The sequence below is a fragment of the Cajanus cajan genome, chromosome 8, assembly GCF_000230855.2.
Source record: "Cajanus cajan strain Asha chromosome 8, NIPB_CcT2T_4, whole genome shotgun sequence".
Taxonomy (NCBI): domain Eukaryota; kingdom Viridiplantae; phylum Streptophyta; class Magnoliopsida; order Fabales; family Fabaceae; genus Cajanus; species Cajanus cajan.
The window spans coordinates 27,037,265-27,058,942 of record NC_138524.1 but is presented as its reverse complement, the minus strand read 5'-3'; the positions used below and the strand labels follow the sequence as shown (position 1 = coordinate 27,058,942).

The window sequence follows — 21,678 nt, the reverse complement described above, 5'->3', positions numbered from 1 at the left end:
AATTCTTGGGACACATTAGGTTGCCTAGCCCCATTTTCGAGTACAACAGGGGGTGATGTTACCCCCCTTGTCACATTAGTCACATTATCGGGGTTGGGATTTCCTTGTTCTACATCCACTTGATTATCATTGTTCATTTCTCTCCTACTATTAGACGTAGACATGGTTCTTCCACTCCTGAGTCTCATACAACATGCATACCTAAAACTAGTTCAATTATGTTTGCAATTAAACATGTCCCACTGGGCGTGCCAATTTGTTTACGTTGGAATTCGTTTATGGATTCTTTTTATTCGAACTAGCACGACAAAAATTTCAATTTAGGTATATTACGTTTTGAATTTTGAGGAACAAGAAAACATGGAGTAGAGAGATTAATAATTACTTGTTTCTAAATATTCATCAATAATTAACAAGTAATAATTTTCATGCACATAAATACTCAGAGGAACAGAATGAACAATACATATATTTGCAATACAAATCATGTTCACATCACCTTAAATAGTTACAATTATAAAGCTATATGACTACGTGATTAAAAGAAGAAAAGATAACTAAACTAATCCTAATCCTAAAAAGAGAAAAGAAAAGTGGCTGAGAAGTGGTCATACCCAGAAACAATTCCTTGCACGAAAGCCATATGCGCAGGCAGTGAGTGCTTGAGAGTTCAAGTATGAGTTTTCTGACCCCCGTGAAAGGCTATGCTTCTCCTATTTATAGAGACTCTCGAGAGCGGTTATCTTTTGTGTGCATGTGTTGTGGGCGCATAACCGCTATCCACTACGCCAAATACGCGACTTAAGACGTAACTTCTCATAACCGTTCATCCCACGTTTTTTCGATTTAATAACCGTCTCGGTATGCTTCAACTGTCACAAACCTCCGTAACTTCTCTTTACATTTTCGAGCAATTGTCGAGTATGAGTGTTCATAATCCACGATGTTCTTTCTGGGTGGGTTGCTTTATTGCTCAACTTTTTCGAGAGGCATATTCTTCGAGTGACCCTAACCTTCGAGTGACCCTAACAATTAGTAATATTAATTCTAGGATAGGTTAGACGATAGCACAGTCAACCCACAGTTCAAAACACTAGATTTTCCTAAATTTAGTGGCGTAGAGACAAACTTAGTTTATATTTTTTTGGAGAAACAAATTCATTGAATTAAAAATTTATCATGCAATTTGAAAAGGGATTTTGATTCTATTAATAATTGAGAGAGAGTGAAACATTAATCAATTAAAAGGAATTCAATAAAAAAACATAAATTCAAGATTCCAATTCTTGCAATAGAATTATCACAATTATTAAATGAATCCAAATTTTTTCATTTTCTTATCACTACTACAAAGTACTATTTTATATCACAATTTCTACATCGATCGGCATAAAAATGATGTAAAAATAAAATGCAAGGTCATTTATGTAAACAAATATAAAATGTTAACATATTTATATCGATTTTAAGGAGAAATGATGTAAATATAAAGTCTTCTACATCAATTTTTTCAAAGACTTGATGTAATGTTTCTCAAAACAAATCCCGAGAGAACACTTATCCTAGCTCGCACACAACAAAACCCTCTTAATTCTTCCAAATCTTGTTCGCATTCTCCTCTAATCATTCTCCTTTACATAGGGCCAAACCCTCTTCCATTCTTTAAAATCCTTGTTCATGTTCTCCACTTGCAATAATCATTCTGCTTTGTGTGCGACTGAATCCATCAATTTCTATGAACCCAAACCCTCTTCAAAGGACATCATGTGAACTTAATCAATTTCTACTACGACACCCTTTATTTTACCCCTTATACCATATTACTTGAAATAAGTAAAACTCAATTAAGAAGTTTATCATAATGAAAATCCATCGTGTAATCCCTAACTAAGTCCCAATGTCACATCTTACCAGAGCATAAATCTGACTACAAGGACTAGGCCTCACTACTACTACATCCTCAACCTCATGATATAAATCACCTACAAGAACATACAATAGAGACAAACACAAAACAAGAAGTGATGAGGTTCCACTTGGTGAATCCTCAAAGAACACCTTCTAATCCTTCTCGGTTCCTTGGAAGTTTGACAAGGAAGGAAGCTCCAAGAAGAATCAATGTGACCTATGCTTTGACCAAGCTAAGTCCGGAAGAAGTATGGCAACCTAGCTCTACAAAGAGAGGAGCTCAAGTAGGGTAGAGGTAGGTTGTGAGAGAGACTTTCGGAGGGGAGAGAGTTCAAAGATAGAAATCTCATTCATAAATTCCAAAAGTGTCACAAACTTTCGGCCACATTGAATTTATAGGGAAAATTAGGTTTAGGTAAACCATGGATTAGCCTAAGGTTAAGTGAAACCATGGTATGGTTTTTTTAACCTTAGGCGCCCAAAATTTGAATTCAAAATTCAAATTTTGGAGCCAATTCCGGCCACCACCCATGTGCACTTCATTTAGGATGTAATTTGGCATCCATTTGAGTTGTATTTCGGTCACACCATGTGCATGTGTGCACATGGCCGAAATGCATACCAAATGCCATGCTAATTACATTTAAATGACAATACACATGTAACCCTAAATTAACCCTAAATTCAAATGACCATGAAATGAAATTCCTAGTCTAAGTGGCCAAAATAAAAGGCCTAAAAATGCAATACAATCCCTAAGGCCCAAACCTACACTACTAAGCATAAGTACAAAATGGATATACAAGATAGGCCCATGTAAAGCTCAACTTTGGACCTTCCAAGCCCATTGGGCCTATTGGGCCTTGACTGGCCCAAGCCTTCATGCCTACCCCACTCCTCTAGGATCTTTTAGGATGTCCCCTCTTGCCTTCTTAAGCATGATTCCATCAAGAAGAGTGAGAAATATCTAACTTTGGCTCATGACATAAGATGTAATCAGGCAGTCGAACACAAGTACATTAAGATGCATTATGCAATGGATACAGACTATATATTATCATGCATGTGATGCCAACAATGAAGTTAGAGGATAAATACATAGAAGGGGGGTTGAATATGTGTGTGTGTGAACGAAGGAATTTTAAAAATGTTTTCGCAGAAGGGGGGTTGAATATGTGTGTGTGTGAACGGGGGAGTTTATCATCTGCACAAGAAAAATGTTTTTCAAAATAATAAGTTAAGCAAGTGTATTTTTCATCTAAAGAGAGTTACAGTGATGAATAAGCAATGGACCAAATTTTCAGTATGATGTATTAACTAAACAAAATTTCGTCTGAAACATAGATAAACAGTGCAAAGATTTTTATGCTGGTTCGCTCAAACTGAGCTACGTCCAGTCTCCTTCAATTTATGGGTTCCACTATATTTTCAGTTAAGTACAAGTATTATCACCACTTCTAGTTTTCCAAGTATTATCGATCACTTTTGGTCTGCCAACTTCACTCATCAGCGTTAGTATTCTTTGTTCAACCTTTTCAGGCTCTCAGTGAGTATTCTTGACCACTCCTGGTCCCCAAGTATTATCAACCACTCTTGGTTCACCAACTTCACTCATTGACACTAGTATTCTTTATTCAGCCTCTTCAAGCTCTTAGTGAGTATTATCAACCACTCTTAGTCCCGAGTATTATCAACCACTCCTGGTTGGCTAACTTCACTCATTAGCACTAATATTCTTTGTTCAGCCTCTTCAGGCTCTTAGTGAGTATTCTCGATCACTCCTGGTCCCAAGTATTATCAACCACTCCTGGTTGGCTAACTTCACTTATTAGTGCTAGTATTCTTTATTCAGCCTCTCTAGGCTCTCAGTGAGGATTCTTTGACAAGCCTCTCCAGGCTTATACAAGTATTCTTTCCCTAGCCTCTTCAGGCTTTACAAATGATTGATAAATAGTTTTGAGTGTGTGGTTTCACTACAACAAAATTTGTTATTAATGATAATTATTTAATGGTAATAATTTAATTGTTGTTATTTAATTATATAATAAAAATATTAATGGATAATATATAATAGCCACTAAAAATGTATTTATATTATACTAAAGTTTACTATTAGCGACAATTATTTATTGAAAAAAACTAACCCCATATCGATTAGAGATAAGATAATTAAATAGTATATAAGTGAGTAATAACTATCACCTTATAAGTTGATTTTATAGGATTGAGTTAGACTCTTAAATCGCTATAATAAATTAGTATCAAATCACTCACTATTACCAAGTTCAACAGTGCTATAAAAAAATTAGAGAGCAACTTTCACCTTAAAAATCTCACATCTCTTAAGATATAAGACAATTAAAAAAATAAACTAAAAAATATATAAATAGAAAACAATCCTCATCTTACAAATCCCACATCGACTATAGAGATAAAAAAAAGTATATAAGTTATGAATTTAGAAAAGAAAATTATAGGAATAAATTATTTAAAGTTTTACTAGCAATAGATAAAAGTCACTAAATGGATGGAAAGGAGACAATTAAAAAAATAACTTTTAATAACCTTTAAAATGGCTACTAGAATTGCCACTAAAAAAATAAGTTTTCCCGACAATTTAGTAGGTCTTTACCAGCATTTTATAAAAATTTCGGTAATAGTATTTAGGGGTGGGAAAATTAAACCGCACTAAACTGAACTGTTAAAAACTATATTAAACTGAAAAGTAGTTCAATTAAACTGAACTGAACTGAAAATTAGATTACAAAAACTGAACTGAACTATTTTTTATTCTATTAAATTGTACTGTACTGAATTGTACTGAACTATACTGAACTATAATATGAACTAAACTGAACTGCTCTACACTTTAATCTATTTCTGAACTGCACTATTTTCGAACTGAACTATTTATGAACTGCTTCTAAACTGTGCCGAACTGTTTATGAACTATACCAAAATCTGATTATTCAGCTGCCTTGCCCTTGTACAAAATCTGTTTATGAACTGTATGGATGTATGGGAGTTTCTCGCATGTGACAGAACCCGGATTGAAAAGATAAAATCCTTAGCATCTGTTCTAGATTTAGGGACAAGATCTATCACTAACTAATATGCATGGGAAAAATTACATACGAGACAAAATCAGTACCAACATATTTGCAATTTTCTTTATACAGTATATAATAACAGTTTTGAGTGGATACCTCAATAAAGGAATTCACGACCAACCCAGTCGCAGAGCAATCAAAAACATAAATTGATGGGGTCTTCAGCCACGAATCAAGTTCACTGATAGCTAAGGGGATATACTGCGTATAACTCTGAACAAGATATGACAAAGAATGAAAATAAGATTTATTTGCAGTTTAGTTTTTATCAGTTATTATCAATTTATCATAGTAAAGTCAGAAGCATAAAAATTTGCCCTTTTCCAGTATAATAATTATAGTCAACTTTTAGTTCTCATAAACAGAACAATCAGCCCCTATTTGTCAACTTGTCCTACATTGTCAATATGAAGAAAGCAACATTTGATTTATCAAATAACTCTCACTTTAAGAACCAAAAAGAACAAAACGAACATTGACCTTGTTAAAGACCCAATATGAACAAAACGAACATTTGATTTTTCTGCAGCATTGAAACAGGTACGCATCAAAAGCTGTTTACACCATAACCATCATTGCAAGCATACATCACAAAGACTACATAATCAATTTATCTCATTTGTCATTCACCAAGCCACAATTAACTCTAAATAATTTGGCTGGGGATCAAAAGGTTAATAATGAAGAAAAAGTTGAACAAGACAAGAATGAACCAAAGACTCCAACCATACAAATAAATGAAGAACAGCACACTACATGTTTTACTGCCAAAAAACACATTTTACAATTGCTTTGGATTGATAGCAATATGAACTTGTAAAAACAAACAGTTACTAACCAAAATACATATATAATATTATTAAGAAACATAAAGTTATTTCCAAACATTTAGAGAGCAAAAAGGTGCAAAAAACACTCGAATCCATGAAGTAAAAGAAGTCCTTTATCAAATGGGGAGGAAATTTATCTTTTAGATGATACAAGCCCACCCTTAGCCCCCTCAACCCAAAAAAAGAACCAATAGTAAAAACATTAACAGAAAAATAAACCATAGCACTGAAAACAGTCATCCAAACCAATCAATGTCACCATAAAGGCCATTGTGATTCACAACATTTCACACTTCATCATGTAAAGTTATTTCAAAAGCAGAAAGAAATATGATGTTTTACTGAGGAGAAATGGAGAACCATATCATTCTTCATAGTTGAACCTCAAGTTAAATCCAGTATGGTAATAAGACATTTCAAAAAAATTTAAATGTCAGTCAACCAGAGTATATGGAACTTCCGTGCAAACAACAATTTCAGAACATTAACTGTGATCAGCTGCTTATGTTGAAGAAGCCTCAATTTTTTTGGCAAAAAAACAATGGCACTAATTGTAAAAAGGAAGAGCACCGGAGAGAATAAATAAAGATCATTGGCAATAGAAAACTACTAAAACAAAATTTCTAGTAGATACAATCAGACTAGGCGGAAGTTAAATCACCACTTTTCACAAAAAGAAAAACATATATAGTTAAATTTAAAACTATATATGTTTTTCTCACCAATATCGCAGAACTTAATCTTTGCACTAACTCACTAAATTATATAGGTTTCTCATAGACAAAAAAAAAACTGTAATTTGTGAAGCATTTGTCTTGAGAGTCATTAAATGGAAATCAAGCTAAAATTATATAGGTTTCTCATAAACAAAAAAAAAACATAAAACTATAAGTTGTATGTTCAAATATGTAGGTTCTCCCATGAACAACAAAATCAAAAAATTAATACATCTTCAAATATAAGTTGTATCATAAAATAAAACTTATCAAGCATATCTTCAATCATCCAAATGAATAACCCTTCCAGACTATGATCAATGCATCTTGTACAAAATATGATGGTTTGTCTCTCATTTTTGTTGCATTATTAGGAAGAAATAATTGTAAAATGCAAGTCAAGGGGGGAAAATCTGAAATCCACCGTCAATCACCAAGAACAACAAATTAACAGTATGTTTGATCCTCTTCTCACTTCTTCGTTTCAACAACTGTTTTCTAAATCAATTTTCGCAGAAAATAAACACACTTCACAACAATAGAAGTGCAGAACACCCTCAAATAAAAATTCAACACCCAGATGAAGATAAGAAGCTTTTCACACATAGAGAAGGTGAGTGAAGGAAAATAAAAACGAAACTGCATGACCCATGTTTTTACTTAGAGAAAGAAAGGTGTTAGAATACTTACGAATGAGCATTTTCGCACAAAGGGAAGATTGCATTTTCGCATTTACCTTGCGGTGCGGTGGCTGGTGTGACGTGTGAGTTAGGGATTCCGGATTCGCGTACGAGAGCCAAGCGTCGTGACCGTGCCTGCGTGCTTTTATTTTTTTAATGTGTAGTTATTTACAGTTAACCAAACTGTAACTTAAATAAGTTCAGTTTTTTAAAACTGAATTAAAAAATAGTTTTATTTTAAATAGTTTTAGTTTTTTAGTTTAAAATAATTCAGTTATTTAATAGTTTTAGTTAAGTTTAGTTAATTTTGCCCAGCCCTAATAGTATTAGCGACACCGGATACACCAGCCATTATTTAAATGCTGGTAAAAAAGAATAATGGTCATTTATATGGCCGCTAAAGAATAAGTTAATTGTCACAAAAACCTAATTTTGGTGTAGTGTTTTCTCTCATAGAGAGGATACAAAGGTTTACTACACTCACTAAGGTTTATGTTCCTAAGTTACACTTAGAACTCCTTAGTCTACAGAGATATAATACAATACAATATTGTACATTTGACTATGTTTGCTCTGTCTCTGGTTTTGTTGCTTTTTGGGCTTGGAATCACTCTCTTCGCCAACCTTTCCAGGTTTGAAGTCATGACATATATATAGTCTCTGTAAAATTTTCCCGTTGCAAGTGTCCGTTGAAGCATAATGTAGTCATTCATGACTAGTTCAATCTTTCATTTAATGCATTAGATCTTGCATTAAATGTTGCTCCCTGTTGATAGACATTGCGTGAAATCTTTTACGTTTTGTTAGCTGTAGTTTCTGAAATTAACTGAGACCTAGGAACTTTTTGTCCTTTTTCGGTCATCGTAGCTGCAGAAGCGTTGTCTTTATCTTAAAAAGTAATGTTCTTTTTCTGACACATGCATACTTTTACTTTTGCGCTTGCTTTTCTTCTTTTTCTTCCTTTATTGTTGTGTTTTGCCTTGACTTATCTTCGTCTGGTACTTGAGGAAGTTTCGTCTGTGGTCTATTAGGACTTCTTCTCGTTCATGAATGCGCTTCATCTGAAGCTTGATCATTTCCTTCTTGTATTAGACTTGGCTTCGTTTGACTTTTCCGTCTGATGCTTGAAGGTTTTCTTCCTTTATTGGTTCTAGTATAACAAGTAGCACATGCTTTGTTCTTCAGCTTGCCTGTACTTATGGTTTTTTTGAAACACTAACACACATGTTAGAAATAACAATATGTATTATATTTGTCTCATTCAAAACTTTGCTGGGAATTGCTTCGTTTGACTTAACAAACAAAAAATCACATATCACACTTATGTATTACCACTAGCAATACACGTTGAGTAACCTAGGAGTATATGTCAAGTCACACCCAATGCACTCTCACTAGGAAGATATACTACCAAGGTCTGATCAGAATAGATGAGTTATGTAAGATACATCCCATGCACACAATGGACGAGACTTAGACTTCCAAACCAAGTTATCCCTAAGGTTGGCTCCCAAGTTTTTACACAAGAGACCTTCCTTAACAGTGTATTCCATATCATACCCTTATACTTTTATGTATATGATGCATGTCAAATAGACTCTATGCATAGCATCTCGTATGATCTCATTAATTCTTATATCACATGTCTTATAATATCATTTCATTGTCAATCGATCTCAATATAGAAATTATCAATTCAAATATATCAATTAATATATTAGCAATCCATTGCATAAAGAATCACATCACTACAACTCAAACATATCTCACAATCATATCTATAACATATTCACATACCACAACTAGTTATCAATATTAATTAGTATAATGATTAGTTACTCAAACTCCTCTTCAAGACATCATGGATGACGTTGACACGAGTTTGTGATTCACACCAATTTATTTTCCTTCTCTCAACCAAAAAAGAAGACTTGTACGGATTATGTTTTGATTCTTATAAGAATATTGCTCCTAAGTTTAGAGGTTTGCATTTCATTGAACTATATGTGGCACCTGCTGATTTGATTGCTAGAAATTCATATTTAATAGTGTTATCTCCTTTTTATAGAGAAAAAAAAATCATGCTTATCCCGTAAGAGATGACTTGGGTATAGCAAAAACTTTTCCACTAGAGATAGTATTTTGGTTTGAAGTGTAAGATACTTAAAATTGAGAATATGATAATACACAATCTTGTTTGCCACTCGTTGATTTATGTAATTCATTGTCACAAAAATATATGATAAACGTAACACCACATTTTTATTATATTATTAAAATTTTATATTTTTATTATATTATTATAATTTTATTTTTTCTTCAAGAAAGCAAGTTTTACACCTCTGAGAATATTTTTGAATAGTTTTGTGAGAAATCTATACAAAAATGATTCGTAGGAAACAATGTTTTTAGGAATGTTATTTTTCAAATAACAAATCAAACGCGAGAAATTAAAGGATGTGTATTAGATTGAGATTTTATAAGACTTTTTCTTCTTATGAATTTGATGACTTTTAATATTTTTTTCAAAAAAATTTATAGGAATGTAATGACTTTTAAGATTCTTTTTAAAAGAAATTTTTAATCAATATTTTGTAATATGAATTTTAATTAATGAATTTGTATCTTAAGAATTTATAAGATTTTAAAGGATTTTATTAAATTTCAAAGGATAATGTGGATTTCTAAAAATATTTATAATTAATTAAAAATAACATAAATGAAAAGGTTTGAATAAAGAAAGTAAAATCAATAAATTTTTCAATCTTACAATTGATCCTAGTTCTATATCCACTTCAGTAACATTTCTCTATATACAACCCTCTATACATTTATATTTTCTCATTCAAACTAAATTTACGATATTCATTAACTTGTAGAATAATTGTCAAATTATATTTTTAATATATTTAAAGAATTGATATCAAATATTAATTTTTATTGAATTTTTTAATTTCAATAATTTAAAATTTTTAGCAAAATATAATATTTTGTTATTCATAAGTAATTTAAAGTATTTTATAACTAAAAAAATATATTGATAAATTATACATCAATATTGATAGATAAGAAAAAAAGATAAGAAATAAAATAAAGAAAACAAAAAAATGAGAGAGATTAACAAAAAATGAAAGAGAATATGAGATAGAGATAGAGAGACATAAAATATGAGATGGGAAGGAGAGAGACGAGAAAGAGAGATATGACAAAGAGAGTGAGGAAAGAGAGAGAGAAGCAAAAAAAACAAGAAAAAGACAAGAGAATTAAATAAGGAAAAAAAATGCGAAATCTCAACGTTTTTTGTTAGATTATTATATGATTAAATTATATATAAATTCTACTAAAAAAACATCGCAAAGTCCCATCCATCCATAAAAATAATCCATTTGAAATCTTTATGTTTTTTTAGTATCAACAAACTTTTTTTAAGTGAGTTAAATACCACCAAATTTTAGCGTACTCTTAAAAAAAATAGTGATTACCTTAATTGAACACTATCAAATTTTGATATACTCTTAAAAGAAATCTTAATTATCTTAATTAAATATACGACATGATATTTTTTATATTAAAAAAAATATTAATTAAATATTACAAGATTTTTTGATAATAAAATATTCTTTTAAAATTATTTGTCAATCCAATATACTTTTAACACTCTCAATATTTGATTGTTAAAAAAATAAAAACTAATCCAATACACCTCTAACATTCTCGATAGATTCTTGAAAAAAATAAAATTCTTTTTCGATTCTTTACTAAATGCCCCCAAAGGAAAAAAAAAATAGCATGGAAGGAGTCAATGTTAGATTCTCAGAAAAATAAAAAATTTTCCTCTACTTAATGCCCCCAAAAGGAAAAAAAAATAATAATAATCAGCACGTACGGAAGGAGTGTTATCTTTAATATGCGTATTAACTTTTTTTATGGTAATTGTACAAAAAAAGAAGGAAAAAAAAACTTGTACAATAATGTAAAATGGAGATCTAGTTCAATTATATTGATTTTGATAATTCGTAAATGTGTTCACTTTTAGAGTGGATATTAAATTCATTTTATTGGGCATCGAAGAACAGACATTATATAAATTAATTGGTTTGCCTCTTTGCTCTATACTACCATTCAGCAACTATGACCATGGTTAGTACTTGCACAATTCAATTCTCAGTTCTCTTGAGCCTCCTCTTAGTTTCATTATTGGGTGTTGAAGGTATAATTTCTGACTCATGCAAACGTTATGAGTGTCCAACCTATGATGTCATACAAGTGGAGAAGGACTACGAAATCCGTCGTTATAATTCACCTGTGTGGATTTCAAACAACCCTCAAGACACTTCTTTTGTTAATGCTACAAGATTAGGCTTTGTGAGGTATACTTTATTCTTTTTTTAATATATTTTCGGATGAAAAATTAATTACTAAATAGTGTAAAATTGTTTTAAAGAGTAATTTGAAAAATAAAAAAAAAGTTTAGAAGAGAATTAATCCAAGAGATCCTAAAACCAAGTGAAATTATATAGTCCAATTTAGCTTTGGTATAATCATGATTAATCATTTTTGTTTTTTCATAGGCTATTTAGTTATATTTTAGGTAACAACAAGGAGAAGAAGCAAATAAAGATGACAGCACCTGTGGCAAGTGAAGTATCAGTTAACGGTGGAAAGTCCTCAATTGTTGTGAGCTTCTATGTTTCCAAAGAGAACCAAGCAAATCCACCTACAGCAGATGATGTCTCTATTCAAAGATGGAATACTAAATATGCAGTAGTTAGACAGTTTGGTGGATTTGTCACAGATTCTAACATTGCAGAGCAAGTTGCTGCCTTGAATGCTAGTATTGCTGGCACTAAGTGGTCTTCTAAAGTTCCCAAAAGTTACACAATGGCACAATACAATGCCCCTTTCGAGTTGTTCAATAGACTGAATGAGATATGGTTCTTGTATGACAATGAAAATTAATAGCATTCTACACAACACCAATTTTCCATATTATCGACTTAAAGTAATAATATATCATAGATAAACAATTAATTGTTGCATTGATTCATTAGTGTATACTTAATTAATTGTATGAGCACGGGTCATGTATCCTTGTATCCCAAAACATTTTAATAAAATAAGAAGCTTTGTAAGATAAAATCTCGTGCATAAGATAAATGGGTTCACGTCTTGTACTTTACTATATAAACTCAAGTATTTCAATAATAAAATGAATTCTGAAATAAGTATGTTTTCATATCAAAATCGCCTCTACAGGTTCTCAAAAGAAAATCTAAAAGCTAAAGACTTTGCATGTAAAACAAACTTTAAAACAAAACCAAGGTTCTCATAAGTCGCCATAAACAAAAGGAAAATAAATTAGCTAGTCTTCTAAACTCTATTGACACATCACAACAATTCCATAAAATTGAAGCTTAAGTTTCGTCTCCCATTGGTTGAAACTCATTTACCTGATTTACACTTGTAAGTGACGTTCAGCCTAAGTAAGAAAGACAACACAACAATAAAGAGTGAGAATACATCTCACTAATTTAATCATAACTCGAATTCTAGACCTCATTATTTAAGTGATTTCAACGGAATTTGAAACCTAACATGGGCTACAACTTTCATGTAGCTTTCAAAACCAAATTTTGTCATTTAAGTTTGTTCGAAAGGCTTACAATATATGCATAACTTGGTCATTCCTTAATATTTTTATGTGATTCTTGAATTTAAATTGTTGCCTCAAATGTATACTTTCTAACCCAATAATCATAACTCAATTTTATTAATCACACATTGGGAAATCACATAAATATCAAGGTGTATTCATACCAAAATTGTTAGAACAAGGCATAACTCACCCAAACTCTCTTCTCCATATCCAATCGGTAAAAAAATTAGATCAAAACCTAATACTACTCTATATTATGCCATTAGCTACTTAAATTCATACATTTATGCAATTAACATCAATCTTCACTTTGCTCTATAACAAGGGATTCATATAGATATTCAAAGATTCTCAAACAATTTAAATTACATGAAATTAATTAATTATATAATATACATATATATATATATATATAATTCAAACACCACATATAACACACATAATTACTTACTCACCAACTTCTCATACAATCATGAAAAATTCATTTCTTTAGGGTTTTGACATGAATTAGAGCAATGAAGAATTATATAGAAAACAAAATTTAAGCAATAGATACAAATTGGATTTCCCCTATTACAACACATACAACATAAAGGAGAATTATGATCAATCTCACTACCTAACAATTATCCACACTAAGATCGAGATTACTCACTCTCATGTACCTTGATGAATGTTAGGCGAAAGGTGTGGATCTCCGAGATGATCTGCTTGAGTTTTTGGCTCTGAGTTCTTTAGAGTGTAAAGCATAAACATGAGAAGTAGTGAGAAAGGAAACTAACATAACCTTCTTCTTTTTTAAAAAAAAAAAAAACTTATCCCATCTCTTAACCCAATCAGTTAAAACATTTAATCATAGTTCTATTTTCCTTCCCTCAACATAATAAAATAAAGCAATTAATAAAATCATATAATAAACATATTTATCCCAACCCAATTATAAATAAAATACATAAAATAATTATAATAAAACACATATTTTTCTAGAAATACTTATTAAAATAAAATATCATAAAAACACATATATCTCCAATAAATATTATACAAAACAATTTCATAAACATTTATTGAAAACGCTCATAATTATTAAAAGTCTCTAAAATATTTTATAAAACCCTTCTAATTAATCAAACTATCCTTTTAATAATTTTACAAAACTTGGCGTCTTATATTCCTTAACTCCTTCAATCCAATTCAATTGATAAGATGTCAAATTACAACTTACTACTACACAGTTAAGTCATCAATTACCCAAATTCAACATTAATTTCACATATTCATGCAATTAACATCAATCTTCACTTTTCTCTATAAACTAGAGATTTCCTACAGGAACTACAAAAACTCATAGACTCATAACCACAATTCTCAATGTTACATCAATCATACATACAACTCAATCATAACATCACATTCTCATAAGAAAGTACAAAATCATAATTCAACTTCTTAACTCAAACAATTTTTTTTTTCAAGAATTCCATAGACAGGTAAGCCTTAAACTCAATCTTGGATAGATAATCTAGGAATAAATAATGAATCAACACACTATGGGTATCCATTGTTCCCATTCAACTAGTTTGAATATCCAATCAAGTCAAATTAGGGTTTCATAGTCGCTCATAGGTACTCCATTCTAAACATGTGGATGAGGAGATCCCAACTATAAAACACCTAAAATCATGATAGATGATCATATATGTCTCCCTAATTGAATTTTGTCACAATACCTCCAACAAATCTTATGTATTGCTAAAACATTTTCACATTATATCACATTTTGCTAATTGTTTGTATTTTGTATTAGTTGAATATAAATGTTTGTGTTGTTGTTTTGGGGATGATGAAAAGTGTCATTAGTTCATTTTTTTGGTTTTAGTGTTGCCTAAAGGTGTTTGGTGAAATGGTTGAACCAAGACTAAGGTTATTTCTTGCTAGGAGTACATGTCGGGTCACACCCTCTCTGCACTCTCGCTAGAAGGACATACTATCAAGGTTTGGTTGGGATAACTAAGCAATGCAAGATACATCCCATGCACGCAAGAGTAGGATTGAGACTTCCAAACCAAGTTATCCCCAAGGTTGGTTCCCAAGCTTTTATACAAAGGACCTTCCCTGTTAGTGTATTTCATATCGTACCTTAAAAAAACACTTTTATCCAAATGATGCATGTCAAATAGACTCTATGCATAACATTTCACATGATCTCGTACCATAACAAATCACGCATCTTATCATATTATATCATAGCTAAGCCTTGCTTAGACTTCTCATCATATGACCCTCAAGATCCATACACATCAATTATATCAATGTCAAAGCATGTCAATCAATTCATACATAGCTCATAATATATCATATCAATGACATACTCACACATATATTACAACCAGATATCAACATTAAGTAGTACAATGATTACACAACATCACTCGATACACCTTTAAAAATAATCATTATGAGATTGTTTAATCATATGTTAACACCTTGATCATAGACACTAAAAGATCAATGTCACTAAGAGTTTAAATCAATAACTTAACTAATCTAGCAATTGTATCACTATCACACATTAAATGCTTAGGTATTGCTATCACCAAAACACTTCAAGTTGTTAACAATTATCTCATATCGTAACTTATTCCCAATAGTCCCTTCTCATGATTTTTCCTTCTTTAGCAATAATATAGATACCTCAAAACATTCTTAAGATCAAACACCTAAGGGTAAACCATCCCATATTATTGAGATGATGGAGATGATGAGACATATTGAAGAATCCTCAAGATTGTTTTATTTTTGATGATATGTATTATATAGATGTCGCTTAAACATATACAAAAGGATATTGTATTGATTGTAATAGATATAGGCTTGTGTGTGTTTGTTTATGTTTGATGATGATGATTAAGGCTTAATTCAAGAACTAATCAAGTTTTTTAAGAAACCAAGAATTTGATTTTTTAGTATTTCCATGTATAAACATAAAGTAATAGATTATCATGAAAAGATAATTTACTACCGAGTGTTTAAACATAGAAATATGACTTGATTCAAACAAGAGTTTTCAAGGTAACATTGTTAATCAATTACCATTTAGGGTAATAGATTACCAAGTTTGTTACTAGAAAAGGATATTCAAATGTCCCTCTATGTTAATAGATTACCAAGTCTGTTACTAAAAAATGATTTTCAAATGCTTTCTGAGGTAACAGATTACCAAAGTTGGTAATAGATTAAAACAGACTCTCATGCTTGAAACAAGACTAAAGAATCAAAGTTTTTATCAGGATAATCAATTACCACACAAGATAATCGATTACCACAAAATGAAACTCAATTTTGGGTCTTAAAAAGCTCGGGATAATCGATTACCATATCTCGTTATTGATTTCCCTAGTAGTTTTAAGTTCCTGGTTTAATTTTAAAGAGCTGGTAACAGATTACCATATCAGTTAATAAATTACCTCTGTTATTACTCTTTATAACTAAATGATGTCTTGTACTTTAAATAATTGTCTTTTATGAAATTAAAAGAAAAAAATTAGAAAATCTTTTGGAAAAAGAACATTAGAAGAAAAAAACAGATTACTTTCAAAAACCAGAATCAAGGCTGATCAAAGGATTTTTCTGAAAAACCAAGAAGTACAAAGATAGAACATGAGCTCTTAAAGAAAGAAATTCAAGAAGTGTATTCAATTGTGAAAGATCAATATCTACATAAAATTAGGTGATATCTTTCTAATCTTTAAACTTGTGTTTTCATTTTTGAATGGTGTATCTCTTGGGATAGGGTGTCTCAACGAGAGATTTTGAAATCTTGAGTGGTATTTCTCAAGTAATTTTTATGGGGTACAGAAATTTTGGGTGTTTTCAATCTTGTGGTGTCAAGATTGATGTTTGTTTTAATTCTTGTAATATTGTGTGAATGATCTCTTATTTAATGGGGTGCTAAATTAGAGAAAACTAGATGTAGGACAAGTGGATGACTGAACTAGTATAAATTTGTGTTTTTAATCTTCTTACCCATATCTCTTTAAGAATCTTGATAATTTCTTGATTAAAGAATTCAAATATTTGTGAGATATGATATTTCAATTGCATGCTGTATATACTTTGGATATTATTCTTGTAATTGAAACTGATTAAGAATTTGGTAATATAAAATCAACCTTGATTACAAGTGAATGTTTCACTGCATTAACTTTGATATTATGATACTTTGGTAATAAACCTTGTAATATACTATTATTTGTTAAATCAAATTGAGTAAAGGTTGAGTTTTAGATATCTTGGTAGGTTTTGGTCAAGGAATTTTGAAATTTGAGTCATCTTATGTGCTAGATTCCAATCTACTCCTAAGGAATCACACTTGAAAGCTATGAAAACGATTATGAAGTATCTTAAGGGAACTCTCACTACAAGAAAAACTATTATTATCTACGGAATATTACCTACGGAATTTTTTTCGTAGATAATATTTAGTTATCTACGAAATATTACCTATGAAATTTATTTAAAATGTTAAAATTTATTAAGTTAATTAATAATTTATTTAAAATGTTAAAACTTAATTTATAAAAATATTATTTTAAACGAGAAAGTAACGTTATCTATGAAAAATTCTATAGGTAACTTTACCTACGAAAAATTTCGTAGGTAACGTTACCTACGAAAAAATCCATAGATAACGTTAAATTTGATATGAAAATATTATGATATAATTGGATAAGATTTTGAATTAGTATTTTATATTGATAATTAGAAAATAAAACAAGAATAAATACATTTTTTTAATTTTATATCTTAGATTTAAGATGAATAAATATAATAAATTAATTAATAATTTATTTAAAATGTTAAAATTTAATTTATAAAAATAATATTTTAAAAGAGAATGTAACGTTATCTAGGAAAATTCCGTAGGTAACGTTACTTACGGAAAATTTCGTAGGTAACGTTATTTTCCGTAAGTAATGTTACCTACGAAATTTTTTGAAAGTAACGTTAAATTTGATATAAAAATATTATGATATAATTAGATAATATTTTAAATTAGTATTTTATTAATGGTTGATAATTAGAAAATAAAACAAGAATAAATAAATTTTTTAAGTTTTATATTTTAGATTTAAGATGAATAAATATATTAAGTTAATTAATAATTTATTTAAAATATTAAAATTTAATTTATAAAAATAATATTTTAAGAGAAGGTAACGTTATCAATAGAAAATTCCGTAGATAATGTTATCTACAAAAAATTTCGTAGGTAACGTTACCTACGAAATTTTTCGTAAGTAACGTTAAATTTGATATGAAAATATTATGATATAATTAAATAAGATTTTAAATTAGTATTTTATCAATGGTAGATAATTAAAGAATAAATACATTTTTTGAATTCTATATCTTAGATTTAAGATGAATAAATATATTAAGTTAATTAATAATTTATTTAAAATGTTAAAATTTAATTTATAAAAATAATATTTTAAAAGAGAAGGGTTATAATAACACCAGTGTAACTTTTGCTAAGTATTACACAGCTCAATGACTTTATATTAAATGTGAATTTTATAAATTCAACCGTTAGATTGAAAGTTTTTTTACTCTTAGCTCATATATACAAAATTTTATATTAATTCAAGATGATTTGATATTTCATTCTTGTAAAACAAAATTGACGTAATATATACATTTCAAAATATATTAAAATATGAACACTTTAATTACCTTCAAGTTGTTGTTCAATTTTAACAAAATTCGATATAACATATAAAGTGATATGAACTTTTAATCTAAAGGTTGAATTTACAAAATTCACATTTAATATAAAGTTATTGAGCGGTGTAATACTTAGTAAAAGTTACACCGATGTTATTATAGCCCTTATCATTTTAAAATATATAAATTATTATTTAAACTTTTAAATTTATAATAAATAATTTAAATTGTATCATAATATTAATTTTAAATAAAAATAAGTAGATTGTTAATTATACAAGTAAGTATATGTATATATATGAATAAAGATTAATTAAATATAATATAATTATTATTATTGGTAATATAATTATTATATATATTTTTATAGCGGCCTGGACATACCAAAATGAGAGGGATCCAAAAATAGTATAAGTATGAGATTGCATAGTTGAGGATAACTTAAATGAATTAGTTTGTACTACTTATACTAATAACATGCATTTTCTTTTCGGTAGCTTATTTCATCAAAACTCCACAGATAAGCGTGTTTGACTTGGAGTAATAAAGGGATGGGTGACCTTCTGGGAAGTTTCCCAGAAAATGTGCAGTAAGGACAAAGCATGTTGAAAAGTGAAGTGTCATGAAATAGCATCCTTGAGAGGCCAAAGATGAAGGTTGTTACATTAATAAATTTATTAAAATTAAACAAAAATTTTCCAAAGGTTATCTATGGAAAAATCCGTAGATAACAACTTTCGTGGGTTATCTACGGGAAATTTTTCGTAGGTAACGTTATCTACGAAAAATTTTTCGTAGGTAACATTATCTACAACCTTATTACCTAGGGATTTTTTTCGTAGATAATTGACAGTTACCTACGAATTTTCATGCTTATCTACGAAAGAATTCTGTAGATAATCCTGATTTATTTTTGTAGTGTCTCAACTTAGGATTGTGGTATCCTAAAGGTACATCTCCTTCCTTAATTGGATTTTCTGACTCTCACTTTGTAGGTTGCAAGTTAGATAGAAAAAGCACTATCGATACAAGTCATATATTTGGAGAGTGTCTTGTATCTTGGCATAGCAAGAAATAGGCTTGTCTAGCACTTTCTATAGCTAAAGCTGAATATATAGAAACTTGAAGTTGTTGTGCAGAATCAATAGGGATCAAACATCAACTTCAAGACTTTGGATTGAAGCTAGATCATATTCCACTGAAATGTGACAATACAAGTGCTATCAACATCTCAAAGAATCCGATTATGCATTCAAGGACAAAGCATATTAAAGTTCGACATCATTCTATAAGAGATCATATGTTAAAAGGTGATTGTAATATTGAGTTTATTGATTCGGAAAATCAATTAGCTAACATATTTACATAGCCACTACCAAAGGAAAGATTTTACAAGCTTAGAACAAATCTTGGTATCATTAGTGAGTATAATCTTGCTTAATCTCAATATATATACTTGTGTATGTGATAATTATGTGAATCTTGTATGCAAACCATATATGTTTGATTGAAATATGCAAGAGATTTGATTGTTCATACTTAGGATCACACTATTACACTAGAAAATAACTTTTTCTTTGTAATAATCAATTACCACACGGGTTAACTGATTACTATTAAGAAAATAGGTGATATTGGTTTTGCTTCATCATGTTAATCGATTACCCTGGTGACAAAAGGCTTACTCTGTTATATGCTGATAATCGATTACCACATATAGTAATCGATTACCCTATACCCTGGAACCAAAAATACATCATTCCTTGTCTAGATAATTGATTACGATAGTTGATAATTGACTAACTATGACGTAACTACTTAAAAACCCCTCATTTATGAACCTTTTAACTTCCAATAACCCTCTAGAGTTGTAACCTTTCACCTCCAAACCTTTTCTCTCACATTCTCACTCTCAAACCCTAATTACCTTCTCAAAGAAAATTGAAACCCCTCTCTTGTGTGCTCTTCAATCTACAATGGAAGATCTTGGAAGAGACAAAAGAGTAAAGCATATAGCGAACCGAGATTACCCACAACCTTCCAAACCAACTTAAGGAGAATCCTCTACAAGGAGGAAGAGAAGGGAACCTTCTCTGGCTGAATCCGAGGAAGACTCTCCACATCGCTGGTTCTCAACCGAGACTCAAGTGGAAAATTTCAACGAGTCATTTTCTTGCAAAGACCTCATTCCACCAAAGGTATTCTACCCCTCTTGGCTGAGAACAGAAGGTTTTAATTTTTAGAGTTTGTTATCTGCTTAAGGTCTAGATAAATTTATGAATTTGAATGGACTTTACTATCCAGACCTCGTTTGTGTCTTTTCTGCAATTTGCATAAGGATGATGATTGTGTTTTAGTGTCTGAAGTTAATGGTGTAACCATTACTTTAAATGAGGATATTTATGACAAGGTGGCTGGATTGAAAAGAATTGGTATTATTCCTAATTTTTCTAATTTGAAAGAAAAAGGTGTTGAGGCTAACAAAGACGTTTGCTTTTACATCTTTAAAAGCAAGCTAAGGGACGTATCTGCTTGGGAAGCAAACAAGGCTGCAAAGAAAAGGAACAACAGGAAGGTCACATATAATTTTGGTGGTTTATTCATTGAAGATAGGCTGCTACATTATTGTATCTCATGGGTTTTGGCTACAAAGGGGAGCAATCATGCTCAAATCAATGAGGATAACATGATTCTCATGGCTGCCCTTAAGAATCAAATTAAAGCCGACTAGATTTATGAGTTGCAAGACACAATGCTGAAAACTAGAAGACTTATGGACTACAAATATCCTTATGCTATGTTCATTAGCAAGGTTCTTGCTCATTACAATGTACATCTGCTAAGTGAAGCAAGAGAAGCAACAAGAGAAGCTCATGATGTGAAGGATCGTGCCATCAAGATGATGAAATTGGTGAAGAATGCTGTAAGATGGAAAGCAAAGGATAAAGTTGCTCAAGGCTTGTTTTGAGTCTATCTCTAAGTGCCTGGAAACAATGAACATACCATACGCTGATGATGACCCACACGCATAGGCACTTCATATAATTACAC

The 21,678-nt window shown here is 30.4% G+C and overlaps 1 protein-coding gene and 1 non-coding gene across 2 annotated transcripts; both read left to right on the top strand.

The window, feature by feature from the left end:
* The first annotated feature begins 9,064 nt into the window (after positions 1-9,064).
* Positions 9,065-9,136, top strand: LOC145951022 (small nucleolar RNA snoR60). Its single transcript, XR_014428848.1, has one exon. It is a non-coding gene; the product is annotated as a small nucleolar RNA snoR60 (small nucleolar RNA).
* Positions 9,137-10,703: 1,567 nt separating this feature from the next.
* LOC109811749 (uncharacterized) lies at positions 10,704-13,092 on the top strand. The gene is made up of 2 exons (XM_020375569.3): positions 10,704-11,614; positions 11,816-13,092. Exons 1-2 carry the CDS (start codon positions 11,376-11,378, stop codon positions 12,201-12,203), a joined length of 627 nt encoding a protein of 208 aa, XP_020231158.2. The 5' UTR covers positions 10,704-11,375; the 3' UTR covers positions 12,204-13,092.
* The last annotated feature ends 8,586 nt before the right edge of the window (positions 13,093-21,678 follow it).